Source organism: Crassostrea angulata, chromosome 1, assembly GCF_025612915.1.
Source record: "Crassostrea angulata isolate pt1a10 chromosome 1, ASM2561291v2, whole genome shotgun sequence".
NCBI classification, from domain to species: Eukaryota; Metazoa; Mollusca; class Bivalvia; order Ostreida; family Ostreidae; genus Magallana; species Magallana angulata.
In genome coordinates this window covers 40,534,134-40,551,934 of record NC_069111.1, presented here as the reverse complement: position 1 = coordinate 40,551,934, position 17,801 = coordinate 40,534,134, and the positions used below count along the sequence as shown (strand labels likewise).

Here is a 17,801-nt window from a genome sequence, read left to right as displayed (position 1 = left end):
GGAATTAATATTTTTGAAACCCCTAATTGAACAGGTATGTTAAATTTAACAGGTGGCAGTTGTCATGTTTAACACCTGACACTATTAAGTCAATATTTTTTTCGAGGAACCATTGAACCGTATGAAAGAATTGTGAAAAAGAAAGGAAGATATGAAATGAATTAGATTTAAAATAAATCACGTTAAAGAAATCAAATACCCAAACGAACTCTGTTTAATCATATTATTTAAAAACTCCCAAGGTGGTAATTAGAAATGTTGATTTCAATACACGGTGATTCCAAAACTCAAGCCACATGGTCAGAATTTCTTATCTCTTTTTATCTCTTTTTTAGAGGATGCACACATATCAGAACTTTGGACACTGTGCGGAGTAATATCAAACCTCAAGCTCGCTCTTTCTCTCTCTCTCTTTCTCTCTCTCTTTCTCTCTCTCTCTCTCTCTCTCTCTCTCTCTCTCTCTCTCTCTCTCTCTCTCTCTCTCTCTCTCCCTCAAGTGTGTGTTCACTAATTAAACATGAAATTAAAATTAAATATTCTTCCCTAGTAAATAATGAATCAAGACACTAGTACTCTGTAAATGTGGAAATGTATGACTTAAACAAATGCATTTTATAAATGAAATGGAATCTAGTGCCCGCAATTTTCCCCCTTTCATAGCAACAAACTATTTGGGAAAAAAATCATGCTTTGACTTTGAAGGTCAATAATCAAGTATGGGAAGGCTAGGATTAATTTGAATTTATAAGGATTCAGAATTTTTACAATATTCGATACAACATTTCTGTACTGAGACTGCGTTTTCACTATTAAAAAGATATACCAGAAAGTTAAAAGAGGTTTAAATCACATGATATGTAACGCGCATGCCTTCGCGGCGGGGGAAAATCCTAACTCAGTTCGCTTTCTCCATGTTTACAGTGGATTGTGACAGTGCAACTAAGCTGCGGTGTAAAATATATATCACAAAGCAACAAAAGATAACTCTAAATTTAGACCTCTTGAAGCAGACATGGATATTTCCTTTTCATCTTGATGAATTTAAAGAATTCGGGTTTTTGCTCGGATTATTAATCAGGACACCGTATGTATTGAATAGCTCGGTTAAAAATCGGCTTAGAGGTGGTATTTTAGTGAATCTTTCGACAAAAAAATATATTTTCGTCTTTTTTGTATTTAGGATTATTATGCTCTCATTGTTTCCCGATCAAAGAGGGTGACCTTTCAGAGGCTCTAAGCTCCTCCGCGGTCCCTGGAGGTTTTACGTATTGGACTGTAACTCGGATCAGCAAAAATGCACCACGCCGGGGCTACCTGACAAGCTGGTGAGACTGTCATCTCCTTGAGGATGTGATTTCATATCAAACATCGGTGCCTCTTATCAGCCTCAAACTCTCAACTTGACAAGTCACCTGCAATTCAGTTTGCAAAACAAATCGACAGTTTTATTTTCATGCCGGTGTCCGCGATGACGTCAAATGGAAAGACGAAGCCGACCCCCGAGGTCAGACTGGCCGTTCTGGGGCGGGCCGGAGTCGGGAAGTCGGGTAAGTCTGCATTTGTTTTTTCGATTAAGAACTCTTCTGAATTTTTTGCGAGATGACATCTCTTCTTAAAACAAGTGCAGTTTTATGTTTTGAAAAAACAACGGGAAAAGTACAAACCTATTTAATCTAGAGAGAGTTGATGTCAAAACATTGCTGATCTCTTTTTTTCAGAGAGAGAGAGAGAGAGAGAGAGAGAGAGAGAGAGAGAGAGAGAGAGAGAGAGAGGAGAAAGACAGGGGGTTCAAACAGTTACAATATACAGACGAAAATGACAGACGGACAGACAAGGCTTCAAGAATTACTGTAAAAATTACTGAGTAATTACAAGATTGAACATTTTTGATAATCGGTTTGTTTTGTGATCTTAAACGATCTAACAACTTGACATGTTTCCCTAAAACGTCCCATATTCCTCTGAAGAATCTGATATCCCATTACACACATAATATATTCCTGTTTTGAAATGAAAAATCAATAAATTTAAAGTCATTTCATAAAAAATACATTATTTATCAATATTTTATGCAAATAATGCTTCAGACATATTGGCCTGGCTTTTGAACAAACCGCAAGTTGTTGAACTGCTATGAAGAGGTCTCGTCTGGTAGAGATTAAACTCTATTAAAATTCCAATCATCTTTTAATAACATGATAAAAGCTTTTTTTTGGCCATTTACAAATTGAAATCGTTTACTTAATATGTGGAACGATGAAAAGAGAAATTCGTCATCACAAAACTGTGTTAACGGTTTTGCAATGTATTATTCACTGATGGCACTGCTAGAGTTTTTAAACCGAAGCTTGCATGACAACCTTCAGAATTGTAAGTGCAAGGTAAGACAGCTAGGAAAGATACTTGAAGACCCGACCCTGCCTCACCAGTATCTGTGTGTCAGTACTCTCGCTAGGTCTATGTCTAAAGGAGTTTGTAATCTCAAAGCACTTGCAGCTTAATGGATCAATGTCTTCATTGCAAATTCACCACAAGGCGTAGCGATTTACACCAAAAACCAGAATCGTCATTTTCAATTAAATTGATCTTACTTATCTTTACTATACGCCCGCGGTTGCGTGCAGTGTGAGTACGTGCAAGTACTGCGGGTTCAAGGGTCAACGGGTCGAAAGAGCTGGGTGCTCCGTGTTTCTGAAGATCTAACGGCCAATTAGGATTATCTTGAAGTTAAATGTGTGGTTATACGTTGCATTTGTTACAATAAATACGCCAATCTGTTTAACGACTTAAAGGTCTTCTAAAACGGGAAATGGCTAATATTAATTTAGTCTGTGAGGCTTTCTGGCCACTTTACCAAATGATCGACCTGAAAAAATCGTGAACTATTTAATTAAGATATGATAAATATTCTAAATTAGTTTAACTTTATCAATCAATTTCCCTGTAGATTGGATTTCTCTTATTTGCTTTGAACGATTGGTTATACACTTTGCTCGTCGAGAAATGATATTAGCAACGAGTCTGCTGTTTTCGTTTTTGTTGGATGTTCTACCAACGCCAGATTCCTTGGAGATAAAAATATACTTTTTAAATGAGTTCAAAATGTCAGAATAATGTCTGTCAAAGGTCTGTGATGATGTGAATCATGACCTCGTTATGACTAGGGTAAGAAATTCCTCGCCTCTTTTCTGGTATTTTACGGGGCACCATTACGGGATGGACGTGTAGGGAGAAAATGATGGCAGTTAGGAGGAGTAGATGAGACTTGAATGCTTATAGCCAGTAATTACCACAGCGCCAGATTCTATAATAAAGACACAACGAAGGCCTCATTGGAAAATCGACTCATATTTTATAGAATATACCCCCAAACCCCGTAAACCTAAATACTGTTCTTCGTCTCTATATGTTTCCGTGAAAATATCTGTGTAACCCAGACATAAAACTGCATTCTTTCATTTTTCTTTCAATGAAAACTACTTCAGGAAAAATCAACAAACATGAAAGAAAGGGTTCTTACATAAAAAGGCAATTACAAAATGACCGATTTTTCGAATACACCAAAGAATGAATGAATCAAGTTGGCAATTTAAATCGTGGCATCCCTACAAGTTTTGAGCAATCGTCTGCAGAAACAAAAAAATCTAATATTCGAGACAGATGAAACCTGTAATTTCACTGTAATTGTTACTCAAAGATTCATGTGTTGAGCGTGCCTTTTCGCATTTATACGCCAAATTAAATGGGCGGTATGCCACATTGAACACCACTGCAAAGTACGCTGATAGCGATGATCAAATAATAAATGTGCACAATAGATACATAACCTAACCTGCTTCATTTTCTTAAACAGGTGTATGGATGCGTAGTTGGAATCTAGGACATAAATCAATACAAAAATGCTATATATATATAAACAAAGAACAACCCATAGTCTGGCATGCAGCATGTCTTATGTTAATAAAAAAAAGTTAATTAACAAAGATGGATTTTCTACAACGATGATTAGAGCTAATTGGTTGGAAACCGGCTAAGATATCCCACAAGCCGAAAAAAAGACAACATTTAAACTGGAAGCTGACACCCAAATGATTAGTTGTCTAAATACTAGTAGAGCTATCGATGGTTTTAATGTATCAAACCCGACCATATTTCTTCATCTCGGACATGGTTCCGTAAAATGTTTCATTGATAGGAAAGAAAAAAAAATCATCGACCAAGTTTCCTAGTCCGAGACACTGATGTTAGCAGTCCGAGATAAGATTTTTTTTGAAGTGTTGAATCAATGCGATTCTAAATAATGCTGACGCGGAGAATTTTCTAATCACCCATATATTTGTTTACATACAAATCTTGACCAATCACCAGGAAACGCGGACCATCTGTGTCTCCTCAGACTCCACCGGTTATCTACCTGACCGACATTAACGGAACGAATCTTGGCCCCTTGTTTCCCCAAAAATCATAACTCAAATTACGCATTTTGTATTGTACATGTACCATCTCGGCATTTTCTACCTGGGCGGCGATTTTTCTCAGTTCATGTTATTTGTTTCGTTGATTCATGTGACATGATTTTAATTTGTAATTTATTAAGCGTGATTAATTCTTGTTTTCTGACAGCCCTGGTGGTGAGGTTTTTGACCCGGAGGTTCATCTGGGAGTACGACCCAACTCTAGGTGAGTGTCAGTCAGTCGCTGTCCCTTCACGGGGGGTTCGGCCATTTGCATCTTATTCCGTTATCGTTACTGGCCATGCATATATATACTACTAGAAAACATACACGTGGATACATGTATATGTAAAGTTCATAGCCAAGGGTTAAGAACATTTCATTTTTCTTGTCACTGGCTCAACTCCATATGACACATGTTAGAATGAATTACATAACATCAAATGAATTTAAAAATGTGTAACCCCACCCCACCCCAAAAAATGAACTTTTGGACACGCCTTTGTTTTAAAATATTATCTTACGGAACAAGTGCATTCATACAACTGGTTTCTATTGCCTGATGTTAAGATTGCAGTAACTCTTCTGTAAATCTTCAAATCTCTCTTTCATACTGTACTTTACCAGTTAAATCAAGTACCCTACTTAAATATTTGCAATTAATTGTAAGCTTCAACAGCTGTTCGCTGTAAATTCTCCTCTCTCTATCATTAATAATCAAACTATAAAATCAATTTTCTTCCAATTAGCTCCCTTTCGAAATTATCCACTTAATATGAAGTTTAACAATCACGCCAGGTAATTTTGAATTAATATATAAATGTTACATACATTTACTTATTTACACTTTTTTTGCCGATTTTGCAGAATGTACCTACAAGCATGTGGCGACCTTAGACGACGAAATGGTTACCATGGAGATATTAGACACGGCAGGACAGGTAAAAAAAATGAGAAAGTTGATAAGTTAGTTGTGTAATGGCGAGAATTATAACGCCTCACAGCCCAGCGTGAGAAAACCGGGTGACGGTCGTATGTCTCAAGACAGTGCCCTATGTACGTCTAGTCTGATAGAGGTTTTTTTTATATTAATATGTTAATTTTACAAGATGTAAATTCACCGAATCGGAAGAAGAGAGTCAAGTTGCTAAAATTATATCTCTCAAACGATCGTGTGAAACGGTCAAGGTTAGAGCAGTTGTTTAAATATCATTTGGTAGTAAAGATCGCCTGTCGTGTTCACATTCAAATTCACCATATTAACATTGCGTCCGTTTTTATTTGTTAACATCAAGTTGTTAACATCAAGTTTAAAGTATATAGCTGAATGAAAAGCATCTCGAATCAAAGAAAGACGTCAGACACGTAGCAACCTTTGGGAGGGAGGATGACCCTACCAGTTTTTCGGCAACAATTTTTTTTTCTCACATTGATATTTTGATAAATTAGATCCTATTAGCCTCCCATGTTTTGTAGATAGTTTAAAAGTTATCTCAATCGTTGGTATTTAAAACAGATTTATTTAGATAAACGATCTATAGCCCACACCCATGGATTGTGGCGAATTATATACAAGTATGACTTTGGCAAGATTTTTTTGGGTAAGTGTTCTCTAACCTACCATCCCCACCCACCCCACCAACCACTACTTAATGAGCATACGTGCAATAATTTAGTACTTTGGGAGCGATTTAATAACATGTATTGATTCCAAACCAAACAAGAACAACGCTTAAATTCTATGCATTTAAATATCATTTCATCAACAATATTTGCTATGCAATGAAGAAAAACTTGTAAATAAAATGTCACATTTTTATAGTTTTTACCTTTGGGTGAAAAGAAAAAACCAATGGGTTTTTTTTTTCAAATACATCAATATTTGATTAATTGTAAAGTTTTAATCTTTATATCATTATGTTCTTGGTTTCAGCTTATTTACAACACGATCATGACGAAGTTTAGTTTTAGTTGGGTTTTTTTAAGTTTCAAAACAACTTAATCCTTAGCTATAACATGTAAAAATATTATTTTTTTGCTTCACTTGACCATTCAATTAGTAATCAGATTCAAAATCTTAACTGTTTAACCTGAATTTGTTGTTTTTCACCTTATCATTGACATTTCTTTTCAGATTGAAACCTTGCAAAGAGAGGGCCACATACGTTGGGCGGACGGGTTTATTTTTGTTTACGCCATTAATGACAGACAAAGCTTCGAGGAGATCGTGAAACTCAAGGATCATTTAGACGATGTCAAGAAAACAAACGTCCAGTGTGTATTAGTCGGAAACAAAGTGGACCTCATGCGTGAACGTGATGTGAGTACAGCAGAGGGAATGAAACTCGCAACTGACATGGCGTGTGCTTTTTTCGAGACTTCCGTCTGTGAGGGAAGTGAGGAGATCTACGAACTATTCTACGAAGTGGCGCGAGAAGTCAAAAGGCGCAAACTGATAGAAACTAAATCTCGCCGACGAAGCTCGGCCGCTCAAGTGAAGCAGGTGTTCACCAAAATGTTCAACCCGAACAAACAGACAAACAGACAGAGCTCTATGTGATATACCTTATTTATATTATGAATTCCCTTCCAGTCTGCAAGAAATAGATAGAATTTTATTTGAACCACCGTATCACTAGGTGTAAAAACCTACTATGAATCATTTGGATTGACTTTACATATGTACTTTTATTTAGACATCTAATCCTAAGATTACCACAATCTGCCTATCCTGTATGAACTTTGAACATTATGATATTCCTGTTCCAGATGTAAACCAGGTGTCACGTGAATGGCGGCCCTATTGACGCTCAGTGACGCGACACCGATTTCACGCGTCATTTATATTAAATTCATTACACTGTGAACTGATGCGTCATCTCGTCTCTGACAAAACAAAAACTCCTACTAAATCTAAGTGCTCTTAAAATTTTGTTCTTCTTCTTTCATTAAAATTAAAAAACTTATCTTCATATGCAACGAATAGGGAAAAGTGAAGGGCGTGTTGAACATGACATATATTTTACGTGAAAGAACATTAAAAGCAGGCAGTTGATGAATTACGATCCTGAATAGTGCATAAAAATCAACACACATTTATTACGCTGTAAAATTGTTAAAGTTATAAATGTAAACTAAAAAGTTGATTTAAAAACTGATATTTTATAAATTATACATTAATCAGACAAATCTTTCAACGATTGCATCTGCCTCCGGACGTCATCTTTTTGGCATCATGTAAAAAGGATAGTCGGAGTAGTGTTCTTTATCTCCAGGATAATAAAGATCTGTGAATCAGCTCTGTGATGGTGGAGGAAGTATAATTTGTCTTCATCTATAAGTACACAAACATCATTATAGAATCCGCAAGAAGGATGCTCGAACAATTAATGTATAAGTAACGTCGTTTCTTGCCTTGTTGTCATCAGCATTATATAATTACTCAACCACTACGCTCTTATTTCAAATCAAGAAAAAGTTCTTTTTTTAAGGTAAAACCTCGTGTTTAAGGTAACTCCGTACCGATAAAATCATGGGTTCAAAGTTAAAAAATTAACTTTTTTTTAACTTAATGGACTTGAATTTCATCAAAAATTAAATAAAATATATATGTATCCATACTGATGTAAGGGAATAAAAACCAAAGGCTGAAATTATCATCTGAAAATCACACTTTTTTTTGTTTAAAAATCAAATATAAGTGGATGGATATTTGTTTGTGTATTTAAATTTTATTGCTTACTATGCCAAAAAACTAAAATTAATTTTACAAAAAGAAAAAAATTGTTTACATTAGAAAAATTATAGCATTTAGATATATCGCTTAGGGAAAAGTAGAAAAGAGTCATTTCCCTTTGTCATTATTGAATTATGTCGAATATAAGGATGAAAAATGCTTATTAAATATTTCCAAGTAAACAATGATTGGAGTTTTTGATGTGCACCTATCATAACATAGAAATTACAAATCTACTTGCAAGAATTTTAATGAATTCATGGTTTATGTAAAATGTATGACGTCACAGGAGGGTGGATTTACTTTAAGAGGCTGAAAATTTACGTGTAGATGAGAATAGTTGATGACGGCCAGTACTAACCTGTCTATGATGACAAAACACGGGAACACTGAACACGGAAGGATCGGTGATTCCTTTTGTCACATTTTCATACACACTGACGGTTAAATCATACACTGAAACACAGACAGGAATTTGTTAAAAGAACAAGGACTCGTTCATTCTTTGAGTTTCATTATGTAATAATTTTGGTCAGGTCGTGATCAAATCCAAATCCCGCTTGCGCGCCAACAGGGACAATTACAATATTATTAACAATTCGTCAGCAATTAACAATATTAACAATTACTCACCCGGACCGGAAGTAAGTAAGCTCTCGGTGCCCGGATAACAAAGTTCGTACGTAACGCTGAATCTGACTGTAGCGCCACCTGGTGTCACCACCCTGTAGACATCCACAACAGGCCCGGATATATTGTAAGTTCCCAAGTGACTTGCGTTCTCTGTACGTGTAGAGTGCATAAAACAAAGAATTAAAAGAATTCCAAGTTCCGACTGCAAATTCAATCAAACATTTTTTTCCTATTAACACGTTTTTTGTTTGTTTGTTTTTGTTTTTTGGGCTTAATTACCAAGTTTATTCAACACTTTTAATAATATCTCACAGAAATACATGTACGTTAAACGTTAAACGACCATGTTATAATCAATTCAGTGTAAATATAGTATCACTATAGGCATTGTGCTATCAATTAAAAACGAGACATCGTATCACTATTGTGCAAACGCTAAATAAATGATGTTTAAAGTCCCGTCTAGAGTATTTTTCACTTATTAATGCACCAGCCAAGTAATCTATTTTTTCAATTGGGAAGAACCGTAAATCAAACTCATTGAGCATTTTATTATCAATTGTAGCTCATGATTAGAAGGACATCTATTACGATCTTTTAAACACAACAATGTGTAATTGTACATGCCTGGTACACAGTTGGGCCACATTTCTCCGCTGATCGGGGTCGCGATGCAAACTTTTCCATTAGTTATTGTGTACTCTGTTTTCTAAAATACAAAAAGCATTGGATCGTCGTACTCTACAAGATCTTGGCATCAAGAAGTACAGTAATCAGTGGTTGTCAGTATCTCTTCATTGACTGAAGTGTTACTTGAAAGACCGGCGTGTTGAACTGACGTGCTGAAATGCCATTCACCAAGACTCACACGAAGAGAATAGGAAAACCACTCACACTTCTAGGCACATTGTCCTCATATTATAAGTATGATGTCAAAGTTTTGTTCTCATAATTTAACTGTTAACGGATACGATTTTCTTCGTACATATCGACCGATGTGCTTTCACTGAACCCGGCACAGTCCTTCATAATTCAATTCTTAAAATTCGGCCCCAACCTTGGTTTCTTGTCGTACTCGAAATCAGGATACAAGTCTTTCTTGTCCCCATTTTGCAGCTTGAAGAATTATCGAATTATTTCTTCACATGAAGTTTGTATTTTCTCATAACCTTACGGAAGACGAATAGGGCCACATAAAAAATATTTGTATCTCGTAATTACGAAAAAAGATCTCGTAAAAACGAGAAAATATCTCGTTATTATGAGTTAATTTTCTCGTTATTAGGAGAAACGATCTCGTTATTACGAGTTAACTAGTAAGACACCACCAAAAAGTTCGCTCTTCATCCCTTTGAAATTTGATCCTGCGGACGTCGGAGTGGTAGAAATTATTCGGATAAGACAAAGTATATTCCTAATTTCGGGTCAAATTTCTTGACACGAATTATGAAGGAATGTTTCGAGTTACGACGAAAGCGTCAGTCCAAATATCGCTCAGCCGAGAGTTGGTGGAGTTTCAGAGAAGTTTTCAAATTAATGACTCTAGTGTAGTTGGGTTGGTGTTAGAAATCATTTAGCTATTTATATAAATCTGAATACATGATAGTTAAAATTTGGACTATACTAACTTGTTTGAAGTCATATATAACATGCACTAAATCCGTGTTATCCGTTGTAATATTGTGTATTTTCTGTTGAAGGGATATTTTTTTCGCGACATAGTCGTAAGCAACATTCGTTGAAATATCGGCCAAAGATGCAACATCCAAATCGTGGTCGTATCTCCCAAGTTTCTGAATCGCAACACCAGTCCACTGTTTTGGACCGCAACATCCTTGTCGCGAGATTACATCATGAAGACCACCAATTAAGCAGACAACTGTGAATACAAATCGGAGGACCATTGTGTTTTGTATTAGTAGTGTCCTCTTTTGCTATTCATAGGTGGTGGTTGAAACTGCTTTTATCGGGTGAACTTTGATGTTATCTGACTGAGTTATTTCAGCGCAAACAAAACAAGGGTGAGAGCTCTCCAGGCGGCTGATGAGTAAGATAATTGTTCAGTGTTGTAATATTTTGTCTGCACGTGTTTGTCCTTGAAAAAATTCGAGTTTTCACTTAAAGTTACAAAGTTCCTAAAAACAAGGATTTCAGTCAACCACTGCGAAAAAATAGAAAATGAAATAAAAATACTTGGATTTTTAAAGAAAAAGAAAAGTTGTTATTACAGACAGCATCACAACAACTTGATAACAAAACTTTTTAAAAGCTAACTGCATTGCAAACATGTACATATACTAGTAAGAAATTCTGAGAGGTTAACGATGTCAGGGTAGGACAGTTAATGATCTGTTAACCTTGGATTGACATTGTGATATTATGACAACTGGATTATGAGTACTAGTTTATGAATATTGGGCTAGATATTGGAATTACCCATATAATGGACTAGATGACTTACCCTGGCCCCGGGGCCATAAATCTTAGACGAGCTCACTTTTGATCTCAGTCTCACTTTTCCACTATAGGTTCCTTTTGTATAAGTGAGACTTAAATAAAAAGTAAGCTCGTCTAAGTTTTATGGCCCAGGGGCCAGATGTTAGACTGAGAGATGACTTACTTAGATATTTGATCGAAAGTGACTTAAGATACTGAATTAGGAGATGACTTGCCCAGATATTATACTTAAAGATTACTTAAATTACCCAGATATCAGACTTGGAGCTATTAGGGATATCCTGGCAGAATTCTGGGCTGAGATATGATGGGGTTCCTACCAATGTCTTTGCTGTATCTATTGTAAATTAAGTTATTCTTCAACCGAAACGTTTATATCAAAGGTTGGATTTAGATTTATTTATTTGATGTTTTGTGTTTTGCCAATCCTGAGAATAAAACTTAAATGTTGATATCGCATTAGGTGATATTTACATTCTACTGTGTTTTCCCATTAAATTCCGTGATGTTTAAATGCCTATAAATGCAACACCTATTCACTGCGTATGAATTAACGAGTAATTTACATAAGTAGTTCTCAAACAGAGATTTCTATGTTATCAGTTAAAAAATGTATTTCATGAATGTTGTCAAAACACCATGTTTTATAATTATTCAACAAAAAAGTTGACTTTATTGTTAAAAGCAACATTTCAAGAGTTATTTATCATGGATTATATTTTCATGCTCGTCGATCTCATCTCAACAGTCTATGTGAAAACCAGTTTAAACCAGTTTTACAAAACAGCTGTTCTTGCTGTTACTTATTCACTCCCTCCGTGATCTGCACTTTATATCGATTTATTTAAGTAAACAATTGATTTCTTCAGTAAGGGAATGTAAATATAAGCATTGAATGATTTATTTTTGACGTCGTCGTGTCAATAACTTCCGTCAGGTGAGCAGACAAATTATCATAACGCGCTAACGCGCGTTATTCAATTTGTCTGCTCACCTGACGGCAGTTATTGACACGACGACGTCAAAAATAAATCATTCAATGCTATATTAAATAACAACACTTTACAATCATTGGAACAAAATTGAATTGATCTACTGGGTTGTCAAGAAGCTTATAGATATTCCTTTTTATATTTCTTACGAACAAAAAATCCATCAAAAGGAATATTTAATCAACTGGTCTAAGAAATATAATAAAAATATGATAAATTTTCGTCGAAACGAAACGGAAATGGCAGAAATGCTGTGCAAAAATAAAATAATGAGAAAGACTATTTGTTACATGAAAAATTAGTACATATATCTATAGCGAAGGATAACAGTTGCTGATACTTGAATTAGACATGATATGATTTATTTAGGACTCTCAGAAAGTGTTTTGACCTTGACCTTTGACCATGGGCAATATTTTTCTGCTAAAGATCCAACAAATCATTGTTTTTATACCAAGTCATAACTGTATACTTTTTCAACCTTTTAATTCCTAATTTATCAAATGCAATTTTCAAAGAAATACCCTTTATTGGCATTCCTATGTATAGAGTGAGGATCTCCCATCTATGATCTTCATGTTTTATATGCGTTTATGACCTTTTGATCAGTAGAGGGTTTTTTTCCCAGTGCAATGTAGAAGTATTGTTCAAATACGTATTTGACAACAAGTATTTTTTTTATGATTAATTCAGTTGGGTGAATCTTCAGTTGAGATATCGATGTTTTACTTAAAACTAAACGCAAGACAAACTGTGTATAACATCTTAGAGAGCGTATAATTGATGAGTCTGTTTTGAAAGTGATGAATTGAATGCTTCATTGTAGATGTTTCCAGGGCCGGTTTATTATATACAAGGATGTGTGTAACGATTATGACCTGATTATCAGAAGATACTGTTTTATTGTGTTCTGTATACGTACTAATTGGGTATTGTATTAAGCTAAAAAGTATACTGTTTGCTTAGATGAGTATAAATCATGATGGGAGCTGGCAACAGATTTTTAACGTGAAATTGCATTATATGTATAGCATGCTGATTGTGTAAAGCGGAATTTACGTACATATTGTCTTTCCACAAATTTATTTAAAAATTAAATTTGTTGTTATGACTACATAGTAGTCATAACAACAAATTTAATTTTTAAATAATTTTTTTGTTGTTATGACTACATAGTAGTCATAACAACAAATTTAATTTTTAAATAAATTTGTGGAAAGACAATATATAGAGTACATGTAACTATTACATGTAGTAGCTACTTTTGAAACTAAGCATTTTATTTGTTTTACATGACTCTAAATGTTTTGTGACTAGCTTTTAGCTTTTATCGCGTGGGCGAACATTTTGACGCGAACAAAAAACCCCAAAAAAACTCGTCGCCATGGGTATCTTTTGTCGTAAATTATCATTTTTTAATAAAATAGACTGTCTGTGCAATGTTCCTCATAAATATCAAAAGGGCAGCAACTGCAAAAAACCTCATGTCATTTTTTTCTTCCGAACACCAGTAAACTGTTGGAATTCCTAAACTGTTGATTTACGTTAATGGACTTGTCCTTGATTCAATATATTTCCCGTCGTTTTGATAAACTTAACATTGAAGGAATATGAAATTTAATCCGAATTTTGAATATCAAATATGTTTAATATATTAATATATATTTTTTATAATTTTGAATATATTCGACAATAATATAAAAAAAAACTTTAATAATGAAGCTCAAATTCAAAATATTTTCCCCCTGGAGTGAAAAGACGGTAACTATGTATAAAAGAATTACCACTTTACAACTGGGAAAAAAACATATTACGCTTTTCAATTTTGGGTGAAATATGAATAAAAAAGTAATTTAAGTATATATAAGTATATAATATAAAAGATGTAAAGATATAAAAAAAAAATCCATGTGTCAGGTAAACGCCTCAAGTTGAAAGCAGTTTTTTAAGGTGAAACTAAAACCCAAACCAAATGATATTGTTTTTACGTGTAGAAATAGTTTTCGCTCAAGACAGGGTCGTCATCGGAGGTCACCATCGAGTATTTATCCGCGTTCAGTTTATTTGAGTGTGGACTGAAAGAAGCTTATTGTTCACATTTCTCGTACTTTTGAAGGTATACTGGTTATTCTGGTATATATACTTCAAATTTTCTTTTCCTATTGCGGACCTTGATACATGAAATTTAACAGATAAAATATGAGGGAAAAATATTAACGAGTTGAAAAAAGTTTAAATCGATAATCTAAAAAAAATATTATATAAAAATTAAAAAGTACATAACAATTTAATTTTGCACAAATGTTGGATCTTCCATGTAGACATGTCATTTAAACATACACATAAGGTGACCTTTATCAGTAAAACTTTCGTCACTCCATGTATAAGTTCACTGAATATGGGTGACGAAATGGGTATGTACACACATCAATTACTCCATGTTTGAATGAAGAACTTTAACGAAAGCGATTTGTTTAATACAATGTTGTAATAAATAGGTCTTTTTATTCAGCCCTCTTTGCCAATAATGTAACTTCAAAATTATCTATGGCCTATATAATTATATCATATATTACTGATACCGCATTTACGGCCGGGGTCACACATGTACGGAAGTCCAGTAGGGTTTACCTTCCTTTTTACTGATAGTTAATGTAATATACGTTGCTTTCATTATAAATGAACCAAATCTTCAAATACATGTATCATTAAATTTTGAAATTTTTAATTTCAATAGTATCTAAAGCAATTGGGCCGTATTTTTAAGAATTTTATTTTGCTGCAAAAACCTGCTATTTTAAAAATTCTGCATTTAACTCAAATCACTATCAAAAATCTTACGAAAAAAAAAAAAGAAAAATTCTCCTCTCAGGAATACTTAGCAAACCAATTAGTGTACAAGACGACATTTATGTAAATTAAATTCTATCCTGACATAACCTTTAAAAAGCTTTATCTGTAAAAATATATGACTGACAGATGTTTATCAATAGACTGTGAATTTTAATGTCAATTAAGTAGAAAAAATTTGGAACATTTACTCTTTGGGTGTACATTTAATACACATGTTTTATATTTTCGAAGATTCTTAAATTGTTTGTAAATTAATCAATATCCTGTACTCTGTCCCAAGATATCCTGGATTCACATTTGGCTTAATTGCTTGATATTTATGAATTCAAAAGTTTGAAATTTTTTCAAGATTTCTCAGTCGAAACGCCCCTGTTAGCTTATCAGGTTTCAATACAATGCTAAAAAATGTGATGTCTACGAGAATTTTGTATTGCAGCAAACCCGGATGATAACGTTCAAAAATTGTTCGATGTATTCCGAATGTATTCCGAATAGAGAAAAGATGTACATGTTCCCCATTATAAATCTCCGTAAGGAGTCTGTTTTCGTTCCTGAGAATTTTTCCGAGTGAAAGATGATGTGTCAATGAATTTATCTTGGAAATTATCCCTCTCAACTTATTCAATTGCACTTCTTTCACAGGTATGTATATTTTTATTAAAAATCGTCCAAATGAGCTGCATAAATATCTTGGGACAGACTATAATTAAAGGCTGCTATCAATAATAGCTGCTTGGTGGGATCCTACTTGGATAGCTTATATGAATAAATCATTAAAAAATACTTGTAGTCAAATAAGGACGCTTAGAAGGTGGCTATATTTTGTACATACATAAATATCCTGATAGGCAATGCAGCAAATTTCTCTCTAAACAATATTTCAACGAATAAAATGTTGTGCAAATTTTTGGCAGTTAACAAATCTTCATGTCACAGGGGTGATTTTCAGGGCTTTATGGGAAAAATGACAAAGTTAAGTATTTATTTAATGATCTTTGTGTATAAGCTTGTATAAATAGCTTAATTACACTGGCCTTTGTATAGTTCCTCTGATTACTTCTGAATTCTATTTATGCCTGTCATTTTTGTTATTAGAACAAACTTTTGTTCAGATTTTATGGGCTCTCCCCTTTAAATTATTCAGCTACTTATTATTGTCTCTATTTCTTAGCGTCCGAAACAAATGTATCAGAAGATGACGTCATCAGAATCCAAGACAACCATGGTAACACCATGGAGTTACTGGGGAGCGGGGGTCAGTACCTCAGCGCGAGCAGTGTCAGGTCGGGGAGGTACCCTAACCCCGTCACTAACATCCCTAGGCTGAGAAAGATGAACGTCAACGAAGATGACATCTTTCTCTGTGCATATCCAAAAGCAGGTATGATGTAGTAAGAGTAATAAAGAGCTAACATTTTACTTAAACATTTTAATGACAATTTTGAAAAAAATAGAGCAACGTTATGATACAGGGCATACTGCAACACTGATAATTGTAGCTAGTTTTATGGGTTTTTATTATTATAAATGGAACACATTGGACCTGGGAAATTAGGACCATGCTTCTGCAAAAATAAAATATTATGTACGAGTTCCAGATTCCAGAGAACCTACAGGCTTTTGAACCACCCCGTGTGTTCAACACCCACGTCCGTCCAAATAACCTACCGGAACAGTTTTTTGAGAAACGATGCAAAACTGTGTTTGTTCAACGTAACCCAAAAGATATAGCGGTATCATTTTATTACCACTGTAAGGACTTGATCAAATTTGGTGGCACTTTTGAACAGTTTATGGACTTCTTTCTGAAAGAAGATGAACCAGGTAAATTTCAATTGAAATAGCAGTAAAAGGGTATGCTGCAGCTGTTGCAAATGTTATTAAAACCAATGAATTGGGATATATCCCTATTTGCGGAAGTACTTTTTTTTATTACCATAAGTAACCCCTTTTTGACATTTTTTCCTCATGAAATTTGCAAAATGTGAACATGAACAATTGAAAGGTATGGTACAAGCATTCTCATTGTAGTGTTACACTGCGCCTGGTATAAATATACATTAAAATGGGAACAGTTCATTAGAGAAAATCCAGATCATCCTGTTCATTGCATCATGTACCATGGGCGATATTTTTCTGCTGAAGATCCAACAAATCATTGTTTTTATACCAAGTCATAACTGTATACTTTTCCAACCTTTTTTAATTCTTAATTTGTCAAATACAATTTTCAAAGAAATACCCTTTATTGGCATTCCTAAGTAGCGAGGATCTCCCATCTATGATCTTCATGTTTTATATGCGTTTATGACCTTTTGATCAGTAGAGTTTTTTCCCCAGTGCAATGTAGAATTATTGTTCAAATACGTATATGACTACAAGTATTTTTTTAATGATTTATTCATTTTAGGTATCAATGTTTTACTTAAAACTAACGCGAGACAAACTGTGTATAACATCTTAGAGAAAGTATAATTGATTAGTCTGTTTTGAATGTGATGGATTGAATGCTTCATTGTAGATCAAGGATGTGTGTAACGATTAAGCTGAAAAGTGTACTGTTTGCTTAGATGAGTATAAATCATGATTGGAGCTGGCAACAGATTTTTAACGTGAAATTGCATTATATGTATAGCATGCTGATTGTGTAAAGTGGAATTTATGTACATATATAGA

General features: G+C 34.3%; 2 protein-coding genes and 1 pseudogene across 2 annotated transcripts; 2 read left to right on the top strand and 1 right to left on the bottom strand.

Annotated features, from left to right (window-relative positions):
- The first annotated feature begins 877 nt into the window (after positions 1 to 877).
- LOC128164758 (ras-related and estrogen-regulated growth inhibitor-like) lies at positions 878 to 7,321 on the top strand. The gene is made up of 5 exons (XM_052828754.1): positions 878 to 1,084; positions 1,181 to 1,547; positions 4,624 to 4,680; positions 5,322 to 5,395; positions 6,589 to 7,321. Exons 2-5 carry the CDS (start codon positions 1,454 to 1,456, stop codon positions 7,012 to 7,014), a joined length of 651 nt encoding a protein of 216 aa, XP_052684714.1. The 5' UTR covers positions 878 to 1,084; positions 1,181 to 1,453; the 3' UTR covers positions 7,015 to 7,321.
- Positions 7,322 to 7,600: 279 nt separating this feature from the next.
- On the bottom strand, positions 7,601 to 10,800 carry LOC128164748 (uncharacterized). Its single transcript, XM_052828745.1, has 5 exons — positions 10,452 to 10,800; positions 9,451 to 9,532; positions 8,824 to 8,973; positions 8,552 to 8,646; positions 7,601 to 7,788 (listed from the first exon to the last, which is right to left on the bottom strand). Exons 1-5 carry the CDS (start codon positions 10,725 to 10,727, stop codon positions 7,720 to 7,722), a joined length of 672 nt encoding a protein of 223 aa, XP_052684705.1. The 5' UTR covers positions 10,728 to 10,800; the 3' UTR covers positions 7,601 to 7,719.
- Positions 10,801 to 14,670: 3,870 nt separating this feature from the next.
- LOC128183048 (sulfotransferase 1A2-like) lies at positions 14,671 to 17,527 on the top strand (annotated as a pseudogene).
- Positions 17,528 to 17,801: the final 274 nt, after the last annotated feature.